General features: G+C 37.6%; 1 protein-coding gene across 4 annotated transcripts in view; it reads right to left on the bottom strand.

Annotated features, from left to right (window-relative positions):
• The window catches only part of WNK3 (WNK lysine deficient protein kinase 3), a 130763-nt gene that overhangs the window by 11703 nt on the left and 103489 nt on the right, over positions 1 to 15571 (bottom strand). Inside the window, exons 14-20 of one of the 4 annotated variants that reach the window (XM_028092887.2) lie at positions 15479 to 15530; positions 14088 to 14225; positions 12775 to 13718; positions 6965 to 7055; positions 6287 to 6417; positions 5126 to 5748; positions 2155 to 2366 (exon numbers count right to left, since the gene is read on the bottom strand). In XM_028092887.2, the coding sequence (XP_027948688.1) occupies positions 2155 to 2366; positions 5126 to 5748; positions 6287 to 6417; positions 6965 to 7055; positions 12775 to 13718; positions 14088 to 14225; positions 15479 to 15530 (2191 nt within the window). Of the gene's footprint in view, positions 1 to 2137; positions 2367 to 5125; positions 5749 to 6286; positions 6418 to 6820; positions 7056 to 12774; positions 13719 to 14087; positions 14226 to 15478; positions 15531 to 15571 lie in introns of all 4 variants that reach the window. The other 3 variants (XM_088029000.1, XM_028092886.1, XM_088028999.1) reach the window with 3 other exon arrangements.

A 15571-nucleotide genomic window follows, 5' to 3' on the forward strand; every position in this document is an offset into this window, starting at 1 on the left:
AAAAACCTGATTGGATGACAGGCACAGGGAAGCTTAATTAGATGAAAACAGCCCACCAACAAGCCCATAAAAAACCCTAGACTTAGAAACTGGTGGCAACCCTCTCGGGTCCCCTCCCTCCTTGGGAGCTCTGGACTATCACTTTGCTATCACTCCATAAACCTTGCTTTGCTGCCCACCACTCTGTCTGGTCTACCTCTTCATTCTTCAAAGTGGCCTGACAAAGAACCGTGCTCACCCACGCAGAAAAAATCCTTAACAACCTGACTGGAAGAGAGCCCAACAATAGGATAGGCAATGGCCTCTGGCCCATTTCTTGGCATGAAAAAGATGAGCAGGGTCAGTCAATTTTCTATCTCTGGAATCTGACAAGGGCCAGTTAAGCAGGAATTGGAAAGTCAAAGAATGCTTTGGATCATAACAAACTAAAGCCATCTGCAAGTCAAAGTTCTGGGGAAACAGAAACTACATAAAAAGAGCAAGTCACTTAAGAACAAATCAGAATTGGGGCACCTGGGTGGCTCAGTAGATTAAGCATCTGCCTTCAGCTCAGGTCATGATCCCAGGGTCCTGGGATCGAGTCCTGCATCAGGCTCCTTGCTCAGTGGGGAGCCTGCTTCTCCCTCTGCCTGCCGCTCGCCCTGCTTGTGCTCTCTCTCTCTCTCTCTCTCTGACAAATAAATAAAATCTTTAAAGAAAAGAACAAAACAGAATAAAATAAAGTATAGCAATTAGGGTGCCTGGGGAGGCTCAGTTGGTTAAGCATCTGCCTTCAGCTCAGGTCATGATCCCAGGGTCCTGGGATCGAGTCCTGTGTTGGGCTCTCTGCTAGGCATGGAGTCTGCTTCTCCCTCTACCTCCCACCCCTGCTTGTGCTCTCTCTCTCATGCTTGCTCTCTAATAAATAAATAAAATCTTTTTTTAAAAGTATAGCAATTAATGGTAGAGTATTAGACTGAAAGTCCACATGCTTTTGCTATTAAACTCCCAAAGTTGCCCTCAATCTAAGTTTACCCTTCAGTTCTATCTTTATGAGGATCACAAAGAAGAATTCCCATTCTTGAGTTCTGTATTAGTTTTCCATTGTTGCTATAACTGATTACCATAGATTAGTGGCTGACATCCATACCAACACAACACAGATTTATTATCTTATAGTACTGTAGGTTAGAAGTCCAACATGGGTCTCACTGGACTACAATCAATGTGCTGGCAGGGCTTCATTCCTTCTGGAGGCTCTAGAGAAGATCTGTTCCCCAGCCTTTCCCAGCTTCTAGGGGCAGCCTAAATTCCTTGGTTTGTGGCCCTCTTCCTCCACCTTCCAAGCCAGCAATGTTGCATCTGTCTGACAATGCTTCCCTCCTCACATCTTTTCTCTGACCCTCTCTTCTGCCTCCCTTTTCCACTTTAAAGGACCCTTGTGATTACTTTGGGCCCACCTGAGTAATCCAGGATAATCTCCCTATTTTAAAGTCAGTTAATTAGCAACCTTAATTCCATCTACAACCTCCACTCCTCTTTGCCATATAACCAAACATAGTCAGAGGTTCCAGGAATTTGCACAAAGACAGGTTTAGGGGTCATTATTCTGTCTACCACAAATTCTGTTGAGATCTCACATATATCCTTATTGTTCACCCTCAACCCCCACTTGACTATGCACATGTAACCAAGAAGTCTGACCCGATTAACAAGTTCTTTATTAAGAAGAGACTGATCCTCTTTTTTCAAATCAAAGTAGTACATTTTTCTAATATTCTCATAAATAATAAACAATGATCTCTTACATCACATAGAACATGACAGTATTTTTAAGATTATCTTTGTTAGCTACAAACTCCTCAACAAACTCTAGTTCCCAATGACTGATAACATTTCAAAAACTATTTGGGAGATTGAAGTTGGGCTTCCAGGTGTTTGTTTTCCAAACGAAAACATAAAACACACTCATCTGCTCTCCAAAATCTATCATCTATCCTCACCATTATTTCATAAAAGAATATCTAATACCAAAAAGGTAGAAAAGAATCTCAGGATAACGTGTACTTCTTTAAAGCATCTTAGCATAATAAGAAATAAATTATATCATCATTATATTTATTATTTTGCTGTTATTTGACCAGGTTTTTTAAATCACTTTTAAGACCAATTTACCTGTAGCAGCTGCGCCACTATCCACGTGTGTCAAGGACTGGGGGCGGCCACGAAGTTTGCTTTTGAAAGATCTTGGTCTGCGTGGTGACGAAGGTGGCAGAGGAACCTCTGATGACTGGATTTTGCTATCTTTAATTGCCCGAAGGCGTTCATAGAGCTCCTGCAGCTCCTTATTCTGCTGGGTTTGAAGATTTACCACCTCCTGAATGTGTCTAAATGAAAATCATGCAGAAAGCATTTTAATAGCACTGGCACCATACAGACGACTCAAGAAACTCTACACCAATACAAGGAAAGTTTAACAAGGAATTTAGATTAAGAATGTGAAAATACAGAATATTCACAATTTTAGGATGGGCTATGCCTTCCTAAATTCAACATTAAACTAATCAGACATTAAGAAAAAAGTGAACAAATTGACAAGAACAAATTTTAAAACTTCAATATAGTGAAAGATAATGAAATACAATTTAAAATCACATATATTGATAATATTAACCTTTTCTTTATTATATGTTGCAAGTATAAATAATGAAATATTTGCAACATATAGTAAAAGGTTAATATTCAGAATATATAAATAGTTCCTAAAAATCAATACAAAAAGGGTGCCTGGGTGGCTCAGTCGGTTAAGTGGCTGCCTTCGGCTCAGGTCATGATCTCAGGGTCCTGGGATCGAGCCCTCATTGGGTTCCCTGCTCAGTGGGGAGTCTGCTTCTCCCTCTCCCTCTGCTCCCCACCCCCAGTCATGCTCGCTCACTCTCTCTCAAATAAATACATAAAATCTTCTAAAAAATCAATAAGAAAAAAAGAAACAACCTTATAGGAAAAAGGGGAAAGAATATGAGAAGGAAATACAAGTAGCCAATATGAGATATGTACAACTTCACTATTAAGTAGGAGAATACAATTATTTCTTAAGAAATATTTTTAATTTATCTGATTGGAATAAAACTAAAAGAATCAATAATATCCAGTCCAATGTTGTTAAGAAGTGGGAAAACAGTCACTTTCATATATATGTATATATATATTTTTAAAGTAATCTCTATGCCCAACATGGGCTGGAACTCACGATCCCAAGATCAAGAGTCACATGCTCTATTGACTGAGCCAGCCAGGCACCCCACTTTCACATATATTTGTTTGGTGCATAAAATGGTATAGCCACCCTGAACAACAATTTTAGCAGTATCTATCAATTTAAAGTATACATACCTTTTAACCCAGAAATTCTACTTTTAGGTATCTATCCTACAAAAAATACTCACATAAGTATGTAAAAATATAAGGTTGTTTACTCCAACATTGCTTACATAAGCAAAACATGGAATAAAGCTGAAATGTCCATTAATAAGTGATTAAATAAACTTTAAATAGCTATTCTAATATGTGGAATAAAGATTATTTGTGCAAACGTGTGTATATATATATATATATATATATAAGCAACAGTGTTAAGTAAAAAAATTGTAGAATAACATGTATATTATGACCTCACTTTCATAAAAGGCAAAAAGTATATGTAATGCACAGAAAAATGACAGGCAAGATATATACCAAACAGTTCACAGTGGTTGCCTCTGAGAAATGAGATTAGGGCATGAGAAATAAGAGATTGTTCTGTGTGCTTTTTTACTGTTGTGATATTATGATTTATATTAAAATATATATATTTGGTCTTTATCCCTGTTCCTAGAATACAGCTCCTAAAACCCTAGTAATTTCCTAAGCTATAAAGAGCAAATGGAGGATCTTTTATTTTAATATTTGGTCTGTTGTCCTCAAATAGCTCTAGTTCCTAAAGTAGCTCTAGAGTGATAAAGGTGAAAGAAATCTTATTATTTATTTTTTTTAAAAGATTTTATTTATTTATTTGACAGAGAGAGACACAGCGAGAGAGGAACACAAGCAGGGGGAGTGGGAGAGGGAGAAGCAGGGTTCCCGCAGAGCAAGGAGCCTGATGCGGGGCTTGACCCCAGGACCTTGGTATCATGACCTGAGTCGAAGGCAGACGCTTAACGACTGAGCCACCCAGGTGCCCCAGAAATCTTATTATTTATAATAAGCCCCTTGGAATCACACCTGAGTTTATATTAATGAACTGACTTGAATAGCCCCAAAGGTTGGGGGCTGATTGCCAGGAGAATCAGCCAAGTGATTAGAGGATGGGATTTTCAGCCCCTCCCACTCCACCTCTGGGACAGAGTTAGAGACTGAATTAATCGCCAGTGGCCAATGATTTAAATGAATCATGCCTACCATAATGAAATTTCTATAAAAATCCCTTACTATAGGGTTTGGAGAGTTTCCAGGTTGGTAAAAACATGAAGGTGCTGGTACTCCCAAGAGGGCATGGAAGCTTTATGCCCCTTCCCCTGTATCTTGCCATCTGGCTGTTCCTGAGTTGTGTCCTTTTATAATAAACTGATAATCTACTAAGTAAACTGTTCTTCCTGAGTTCTGTAAGCTGCTCTAGTAAATTAATTGAACCCAAGGAAGGGCTTGTGGGAACCTTTGAAGCATAGGTAATACTACTTGGACTTATGATTGGCATCTGTGGGACTGAGCCCCTGACCTGTGAGATCTGATGCTATCTTTGTAGTTTTCAATCATCAAAAATTTTCAATCATTAAAATGTCACCAATTGTGGGGCACCTGGGTGGCTCAGTCAGTTAAGCATCTGACTCTTGGTTTTGGCTCAGGTCATGATCTCAGGGTCATGAGATCGAGCCCCATGTTGGACTCCATGCTCAGCACAGAGTCTGCTGGAGATTCTCTCCCTCTCCCTCCGCCCCTTCCCTGTGCGCACACACACACACTCTCTCTCTCCCTCAAGTAAGTAAGTAAATCAATAAATAAGTAAATCTTTTTTTAAAAAGTCACCAATTGTAAATTAGCTATCAGTCAAATACTTAGTTCTATAAAACTCCAGGCAACCAGATTTGTGACAAAAGAGAAACAATCTTACTTTTCTCGTAATCTTTGAAGCTCCACCTTCAAATCCTCGTCCTCTATTTCTGACTCATCATCACTGCTCATTGGAGAAGATGGTGAATAGAAGAGTGAGCTCTGTGTTTGAGCACAGGCTTTTTCTTCATGGAGTGGTAAGCAGTGATCACTCTCTGGACCAGTCTTTGCCACTGACTTCCCTCTGCCAGCAAGAGTGGCTAAAAATTCACTATCAGAGCTAGGCTGTTTCCCAGCAGTAAGTATCTCTCTCTCTTTAAACAACAGTTCAAGTCCAGAATGCATACTACTTCCCGTGGCTGAGTTCTCTTCCAACTCTTTTTCTGGGGTCACTGAAGATACATCAGCCTCACAAGCTGTGCTGAAAGATGAGAAGTTGTAACCTTGTTTGGGAATTCTTTTACCTTCTTTGAAGGTTTCATGAAGAGCTCGTAACTTCTGAGAAGAAAGTGAAGTCGGTGGATTGTGCGTGGCAGGTTCCATTTCCACTAATTGAGACTTTGCTCTGTCCGTAAAGGCTAGAGCTTCTTCACTAGAATGGGCTGTCATTTTATGGAATGCTGGTGTGTGTTCTATTCCAAAAGATGTCACTTTCACTGACTGCTGCTGAGGAACCGTAATCACCTGAGATACAAAAAGGCAAAAGTGGCTGGCTCTAACCAGAGTAAACCCATGAAGAAATTCAATATCAAGATATGGCACAGGTAAGTGGATGGTCTGCTGTGATGTACACATATCGATAATACCCAAACTTAAAAACCCCATCTATAATTCTCATTTCAAAGTCTTTCAATTAGGCCCCTTGAGTAAAAAGAGTTGGCTTCAAATTGCTCAAACAAAATTCCACACTTTAAAAAAATTCAATAATTCAAGTTGCTGAGATTCTAAAGGACAAGAAATAGATTTATAAAAAAGGTGACCCAACCACCCACTGAAAAATGATGACTCATTTCTGCGCTCTTTTCCAGCTACTAAAATCCCCATTTCTTTAGATTCACCTTTACTGGAAGTCTACAAAAGGTGAGGGGATGGGTATTAGGGGAAAAAATTAAATATGACAATAATATACATTTAAAATAAGTATCATATAAATACCAAGATCTTCAATGCTATTATCTTGTACAATGCCCTTGTAGATAAAGATTCAACCAAAGACACAAACCTGGAACCGACCCCGCTGAAATGATCCACTCATCGCTTTACATCTACTCAAAGCCCTAGTATCAGCCGAGGACTCTCCCGCCAGAGGAATGGGATCAGGAGCAACTGCTGATCTCGTATCTTCTGCTTCCACTGCAAGTTTTGTGCAATTGTAAGCAGAAAAGAGAAAATTGTTTGTTAAGACTAAATCTGTTTACATTACCAAAAAATGAAGAAAAGTAGAAAAAGCTTAACCCCTGCTAGATAATTAAAAAGTGTTAATGTAATAAGCAACACTGTAGAAGTCCCTAACTTAAAATCAGACATTGTAAGATTTATCCCGAGACTTAGTATCTACATGAAATGAATAACTGTAAAACCAAATTAGTTACAAAAGGAAAAATAAAATGGCAATGACATTAATGGGACATGTCACATACATGGGCTACGTGGAAAAAGTGGTAAGGTTTGTATATGAACAAACAAACAAACAAAAAAAAACAGAAGTAAATGAAAAATGATGTTACCTAGTCTATGTCCCTGACTGTAAGCACACTACCTTGACGGACTTTTGATCTCTTGAAAAAGCTGGTTGACTGCCGTAGCCTGTATGCCCAGCTTTTTAATTTGCGAGTCCAGGATTTCTTGCTAATAGGATTTTTGAGACTAGGACAAGTAAAGCTTAGGCCAAAATATCCACCTCCTGTCTGCAGATGAATGGCTCCACCGCTTGACACAGCAGCAGGATAGGCCTCTGGATCCCCTGGAAGTGAAGCATCTGGGGACATCTCCTAATGGAGACAAAAAGAGAAAAACCAAAATGGTGATAATTTACGTAAGATGAATCAGTTTTTTATACCATTGGAGTTTCTTGCATGGACTAATCAGTAATCAAAAACAGAATGCTATGTCTGCCTGCATATCAGAGTGAATCTGCAGTATTCAACTTATAGGAATTAATCCTTCCTCTTTCTTTAAAAATATTATTTGGACTTCAGATAAATACAGAGCAGAATATTAATCTTCCACCCTAGAATATTTTTCATTATAGCAACTTTGAAAAATGAAAATGAAAATTATTCCTTCATATGCTTTATTTACTAAAAGAGGTTACTGAAACCCTATGCTCTTAAAATGAAACTTTCATTTATGCTCATATTATTTGAGAGTGAAAGATGCCTAACATACATGATAACATAGAAAAACAAGATATCTAGGCATTTAGATTTATAGAGAAATATTACCAAATCAAATTTCTTACTTTATGTAAGCACACAGATATTTACAATGGGCCTTGAAATTATTTCAAATTCTTGCTCTAAAACTTGTTAACATCAGGCCACAGCTGGCTATAAAATCACTCTCTTCTTGTCCTCCCATCACTCTGACAACAAAATGTCAGAATTAACTGTTGTATTCTAAATGAGTACTTTAAAAATAAATCCTCTATAATAATTAATACAAAAACATACAACTTTGGGAAACATGAGAATCATCTCTACTAATCTAGAATTAAATGAGTATTAAAAAGTTCAAAGAATGGGATTTAGCATTTGTCTGCAGGAAGACAGCCTAAGTGGCATTAAGTATACCGGAGTCTTGAATAAGCATTAACACTCAGGGCAGGTCAGCAGTTATTAAAATTCTGAACAATTAGTTCTTATTTTCCAAAGTCCTATTTTGGAAAAAAAAAAAAGCTCATTCTGGACTAGTAATAATGCTACTTTCATGAAGAGAAAAAATTTTTCAATAATATTAAATTTAGAAAATGCTGCATTGGTCCCACTGAAATTACAGAAAATTTTTAATAAGTAATAACTGATCAAGATGGTAAGTTAAGTACAAGTTCTAGCCTACCTTATCAATCCAAATCCATAGATATGACAGAAAAAAGAGACATAGACACAGGCATATATAATTAAAGGAGGAAAAAGCAGCCCATGACACATGCAGGAACTATTTCAAAATGCTGCAAACTTGGGCGGCAGATCTAGGCAGTGAGAGAGAGCCCTGGCCAACCAAAAGGAAGAGTGGTTGGCTAGAATGCTTACAAAGCTGTACCCAATCTGTCTCCTATCTGCCTCAACATCATCTCATAACACTCTCCTACTTCCTGGACTTCTTTTGGTTCCTTGAGCAGGTCTCCACCTACGAATGTTACCACCACACACAAGTTCCTCCCTGACCCCTTATATAAAGTAATCCCCTACTCATTCTATAATAGCCCTTTCCTTTATTTATTTATTTAGGGTCTATCTGCCCTGACTAGAATTTGAGCTTCACAAAAAGAGATCTTGACTTACTCACTGAATGGGAGACTAAACTGGTTGGGGTACCAGAGAAAGAATAACCAGGCAGTTCTTCTTTCCCTCCCTACCTCCACAGCAAGCAAAAGACAGCAGAGCCATCTGCTCCCAAATAAGAGTGGTGAGAGGAAAATGTCTGTGGCCCAATCAGCAATGTAGGAAGGAGACAACATCCAGGAGGAAGGGAAAGCCCTTCCAGCTTTGAAGATTATTAAGCTACCCTCAGGCAGCATTTCGAGAAAAGCTGTAATATTCAGAGCCAAGAAGCATGTCCCATGCCTTTCCCACAATTACAGGAGAAAGGCTACAATAATTATATATGGCATTTAGAGAGACAAACAAGGAATCTTACAGGGGAAAAAGAAAAGATGAATCTAAGAATCACCACTTATGGGAAATCAACACTATAAGCAAACAATAGGGGCACCTGGCTGGCTCAGTCAGTAGAGTGTGTGACTCTTGATCTCAGGGTCATGAGTTGAGGCCCCACACTGGGTGTGTGTGACGCCTACATAAAAAGTAAATAAATAAAAATTTTAAAAAAGAAAGAAAACACTAAATTCAATAATAAGAAGAATAGCCAAGGAAATAGCATCAATAACATAGAATAATACTTAATATCTCCAGAAAGATATGTGAAGATAATACAACCATAAGAAAAATGAACTACAGTTACTGAAAATTAAAAATATAATCCTCGGGGCGCCTGGGTGGCTCAGTGGATTAAGCATCCAACTCTTGATTTCAGCTCAGATCATGATCTCAGGGTTGTGAGATTGAGCCCCGCATTGGGCTGTGTGCTGGGTGTGGAGCCTGCTTAAGATTCTCTCTCACCCTCTCCCTCTGCCCTTCTCTCTTCCCCTCTCTAAAAAAATGAAAAAAAAATAAAAATAATTAAAATAAAAAAAATAGAATCCTTGACAAAAAAAATAGCTGCATAGGAGACTGAAACAGCTTCAAAATTGAGAAATTCTCCCAGTACAAAAAGCAAAAGGACAAAGAGATGGAAAGCATGCAATGAAAAGTTAATAGATAAGAAAAACAGGAAATGAATAAACTATCTCTTTTTACAGACGATATGATCTTATATATTATACAGAAAATCCTAAATGATATACAAACTCAGCAAAATTGAAGGATACATCAACACTTAAAAATTAGTTGTATTTCTATACAATAGCAAAGAAAAATCTGAAAAGGAAATTAAGAAAACAATTCCATTGATAATAACAACAAAGAGAATAACAATGGTGCTGGAATAACTGGATAGTCAGATGCAAAAGAATGAAGGTGAACCCTTATATCACACCATATACAAAAATTAACTCAAAATGACCCTACCATGTATACTTAATCAAGTGTGAAGCAAAACAAAGGCAATTTTGGACTTAAAAAAAAACAAATTAGTCACCCATACAACTTATTTAAAAATATTACTCATAGAAGCATTTCAGGGGGGGGGGGGAGGAATTCTAGGACACCAGAAAGAGTGGCAAGTAAATTTGACCCAGAAGTAGCAATGGACACTTAAACAAAAGAATCCATTTGACCTTCACACTTGAAAGGCTATCCTTTGAGCAACAAAATTTAAATGACAGAAAATTATATTTCATTTTTTTATGGTTCTAATATTATTACATGATCATCAGATAACACATATAATCATAATATAAATGCTGGTTACTGACCTTCAATTCTTCAAATCAACCTACAGACAAAGCCCAGCCAGTGTTACAGGAAAAAAATGTAGATGTTATAAACCTTGCCAGTATTAAGAAGTAATACAAGTAATAAAAACTGGGAGGTATATGGGAAAGAAGAGGAAAGGGAAAATATATAATTTCCTCATCCTTCATAGCAGTGAATTATTAGGTATTGCTGAAAATTATTAAATCAAAAAATAGATGAATAAGTATATTATTTACAAGTTATTAATGGCAATGACTTCAAGAATTAAAACCAGGAACTTAAGAGTGTTTGGGGAGTAGAATGGGGTATAAGAAGTTGTTAACATAATTACTTTTCATTCTCTATCCTTCCAAATTGCTTTCCTGTTTATATATTAATTACATAATTTAAAATTACTAGTTTACAACAATATAAATCTTTAAGTTATATCTATTCAAGGGAATATTATGCCATTGTTTAAAAAACATAAGTGAGGGGCGCCTGGGTAGCTCAGTCATTAAGCGCCTGCCTTCGGCTCAGGTCACGATCCCAGGGTACTGGGATCGAGCCCTGCATCAGGCTCCCTGCCCGGCGGGAAACCTGCTTCTCCCTCTCCCACTCCCCCTGCTTGTGTTCTTTTTCTCACTGTGTCTCTGTCAAATAAAGAAGTAAAATCTTTAAAAAAATAAAAAACGTGGGGCGCCTGGGTGGCTCAGTCGTTGGGCGTCTGTCTTCGGCTCAGGTCATGATCCCAGAGTCCTGGGATCGAGCCCCACATCGGGCTCCTTGCTCGGCGGGAAGCCTGCTTCCCCCTCTCCCACTCTCCCTGCTTGTGTTCCTTCTCTCACTGTGTCTCTCTCTGTCAAATAAATAAATAAAATCTTTAAAAAAATAAAAAATAAAAAATAAAAAAATAAAAAATGTGAGGTGGAACTACGTGTACCACCATGGGTAAATGTTCATAATTGAAAAAAATGCAGAACAGCACATGTATGTAGAGAAACAGATGTATATAACATATATATCTATGTCTTTGTAAATATGTAATAAAGAAGTATGATTGGGGCATCTAGGTAGCTCAGTCGGTTAAGCATCTGACTTCAGCTCAGGTCATGATCTTGGGGGGGATCTAGCCCCAAGTTGGGCTCCCCACTCAGCCGGGAGTCTCCTTGTCCCTCTACCCCTCCCCCTGCTCATGCTCTCTTTCTCTCTCAAATAAATAAATAAAATCTTTAAAAAAGAGAAGTATGATTATACACATATTTGTATATTAATTAAAACTATGTCTGGAAAGATTCATTACCAGCTATGTCTATAGGTTTGGAAGTAGGATGGATTTTATTTTATATACACACATATACTACTTGTATAATAATAATAAAGAGATACAGCGGTGAAGATTTAGAAATATATCTATGATATACTGTAAAAATGACAAGATAAATTTGCAGACCAATATGCATATAGCACAATCCTATTTTTGTAAATAAAAAGTTATAGATAATGTAGGGGATGCCTGGGTGGCTCAGTCATTAAGCGTCTGCCTTCGACTCAGGTCATGATCCCAGGGTCCTGGGATCGAGCCTCGCACTGGGCTCTCTGCTCCGCGGGAAGCCTGCTTCTCCCACTCCCCCTGCTTATGTTCCCTCTCTCACTGTGTCTCTCTCTGTCAAATAAATAAATAAAATTTTTTAGAAAAAGTTATAGGTATGTAAATAGATCCATGTAAGCTTAAGAAGGATAAGTACCAAATAGTGGATAAACACCAGATAGTCATTACTCCTGTGATCTGAAGGAACAGAAAAGGGAAATTAAGTTCCTATGTTACATAACTTTAAAAAAACACCATATGATTTCACTCATATGTGGAATTTAAGAAACAAAACAAAGGAACATGGGTTAGGGGAGGAGGCAAACCAAGAATCAGACTCTTAACTCTAGTGAACAAACTGATGGTTACCAGAGAGGAAGTGGGTGGAGGGAGGGGCTAAGTAGGTGATAAGGATTAAGAAGGGCACTTGTGATGAGCACAGGATATTGGGTGGAAGTGTTGAATCACTATATTATACACCTGAACAAATATTACACTGGATGTGAACTAGAATTTAAATAAAAACTTAAAAAATTAATAAGTTTTTTTTTTCAAATAAAACCCACCAAACAAGATTAAACTAAAACCATAAACTTTTAAGAAAGGAGATTGGTAATGGGCACTTTTAAGTGGAAATCTAAAAGTCAGTTCTTCCTATCCACTAAAACAATCTATAAATCAGTCCTGTTCTGTCACTAATACGAAAATGACATCCTTGCAAGTTCCTAGCTAATTCACCAGAGGGCTCTCTCACCAAAGATACCTCTGTCATCTCTATCTAGAAATTCCGGGCACCTGCAGCCAAAATCATGGCCTTCTTAAATACCTGTGACCTCAGAATCCTGTGGCATAGACAATTTCACTTCAAAGGGTATAACTTTAGAAAAGAAGGAATTTCTTTAAAAGTACAAGGATAAGAAATTGATTAGAAAGAATAATACTTACATGTAAATATAATTCGCTGGGTATAGAAGTTATCACATTCAGGTCCCTTTTGAATACTGATATGTTAGCAGGCTGACTTGCAGCCACATTGGACAGAATCTTAGAGCCTGTCTGCTGAAAATTAGGGGACTGTGCAGGACTATCTTGAATTCCACTGTGACTGATGCCTATGACTTCTGGCACTGGACATGAGAGCGTATCTTCAGCAGAGGAAGAAAATGGAGAGTCTATGCTTTGGGTATCCTTCTGACTCTCAGGATAGATGCTAGATATGCTATGCTCCTGGTAGAGCAAGTTTCTTAATTTTTCATCCAGAGTTTTAATTCGGTTGTCTGCAAACTCCATTTTTGGAGGTCTTTCCCCATCTGATTCCAGAAAAGTAGTGGGTAGAAGGGTAGTCAGTTCAAGGCCAGGGGTCTGAGTGGGAATGACCATCTTAGGAGAACTTGCTTCAGTGTTCATTGTGGTTTCTCCTTCTTGGGAAATAAACTCTGCATCCATAGTTGGCTGTTGCACTGCTAAGGATTGAGGCTTTTGATCAGACATAAATGCCAGAGTTGTAAGAGAGTTACCAGCAATCTGAGTTGACTCGCCAGGAGGGACCATAAGTACATCGGCCTGACTGGCAGCTTGGTGACATGGATATACAGGTAGAAATATGCCTGCTTGGTTGGTAAGTCCCTCACATTCAACTGGAACTGTATGAACTGAAGTAGCAGTGTAACTTGAACTGCTAGTAACTGGTGCCATTATCTGCCTGTCATCTTCCACTCGATAAAATAAAGCTGGCTGCTTAGTTTCTACACTGGCATATTCAGACATCTTACCATCAACTACATCCTTGAGTTCTGATTTGGAGGCAAAAAATACACGCTGGCATGGATTACTTTCTAGAGTGGGCAGTGTGTCCTGTGATATTTCCTTATTATTTGTGGTTCTTGGACCTGGAACAATAACAAAGAATAGCTAGGCACATATTAATAAATACAAAGCATGGATTAGTAACTAAACTCAAAGGGGATAAGAGGAACAAGGGACAAACAAGAACCTGTGTGAATAAGTCTTGTAAATAAGACTCAAAATACACAGAATTCAACCTGTCAAGGAATAAAAACTTTATTTTTTTCCATAAATATTATATTTGAAAAATATTACATTTTAAAATGGCTTAAGTTATACCCTAATAATAATACCTTCAATAATGCTTATGAAAATTCTAAGACTAAAATACCCATGAACACAAATTAAAGATATGGTATATATTTTGTAACTCCTCCAAGTCTGGAGAAAGTTGGCAGACAATGAACACTTACCAGGAACTAGAGATAGCCCAGGAACTGTAGACATGGACTGCTGAAGAGAAGGAGGAGATTGAGCCTCACGGTTTCTTATTGTTTGATTGATACAGAATCGCCACCGACCAACTGGGGATGACTGTGGAGCAGATTCATCTGTAGAAAGAATTAGCAAAAATCAATATGCTAAGCAATTGTCAACATGTTTACCCTATTAAGGAAACCATGTTAAAATACCAATTTGTCTTGTATCTCCATTTCCAACAGCACTAGGATATGTGTAATTTATAAGACCAGACCTCCCAACGCTGGCAAATACTCTAAAGGACTAAGCACAAGATATTGTTAGGGAAGGATTTTAAAATCTATGAAACAGACATTATAACAATAGCAATTAGAAGCAGGGCACATTTTGGAAAAAAATGGAAAGCACTTTCTCCAATAAAACCTATATCTCCTGTTCTGCATCCTGATTATGATGATGCTTACACAAATCTATGAGTATTAAAATTTATAGAACTATACACCAAGAGGAAGAAATCAATTTTACTATATGACAACTTAAAAATAAAGTCCCCACATCTTTATTCCTACTTTGTAAACTTATTCAAATAAGTAATTCTTTTTTATAAACTTTACCATACTTTATCAGTCAGAAATCTGCTCAAATTCCTCCTAACAAGAAAGAACAGAGGAGGACCTTGGCATCCTAACACAAAGTAAATTTCAGGGTAATGGTATCTGATTTCATGACTCCCACACCACCTGTTGCTTCTTCATGTTGTTATAATTCCTTCACAGGTCCTCATTTGTCTATGGCTCTTCGCCCCCTCCCAGATACTCTAAATATAACCATGACCAGAGCTGAAAAGAATGGAGAGATAAAGTCATCAGAAAAGAAAACAGAAGACCCCACTTTTAGTCCCTGGAAGTTTAGCTAGTATCTGATTTACAAAAACTTATCAGTGATCACAGCAGGTAGAAGTGTAACACTAGTGGAAGGAAATCAAGATATAAATGACTATATTAAAACATGAGGCAAACTTAGAACATAGTGATATTAGTTAAGAAAGGTCCTGTCCAAATCATATCAGTGGTTAAAAAAAAAACAACTTACCAATTAATTTCAAACAGTAAAGCCGTTAAAGGTCATCAGTACTGTGATTGCTTTTCTGGTAACATACCATGCAACAACTCAGAAATAAATTAACACTTGAAGTAAATCTGGAGAATGGTTTTACTTCTTACATCTGGGCTAAAAAGGCCTGTCCAAGTGTGGGAAAACCTACATTAACAATTCATTAATTTCCTTTATTGGCTAACATCTTTCCCAATGAAGGTATGTAAATTAAAGTTTCCAAATGTCTTGCTTCAAAAGCCACATGGTAAATTTTATGAAAAATACTCACTGCTGGTTTGAGTGGATGCAGAATTTATCTGTACTTGTTCAGATGATCCTGTCTGAATTAAAAATGAATAGATAAATAAAGAAGTTCTTGATA

Source organism: Eumetopias jubatus, unplaced genomic scaffold, assembly GCF_037043125.1.
Source record: "Eumetopias jubatus isolate StellerSeaLion01/CBP00866 unplaced genomic scaffold, mEumJub1_p1.0 scaffold_11, whole genome shotgun sequence".
Lineage (NCBI taxonomy): Eukaryota > Metazoa > Chordata > Mammalia > Carnivora > Otariidae > Eumetopias > Eumetopias jubatus.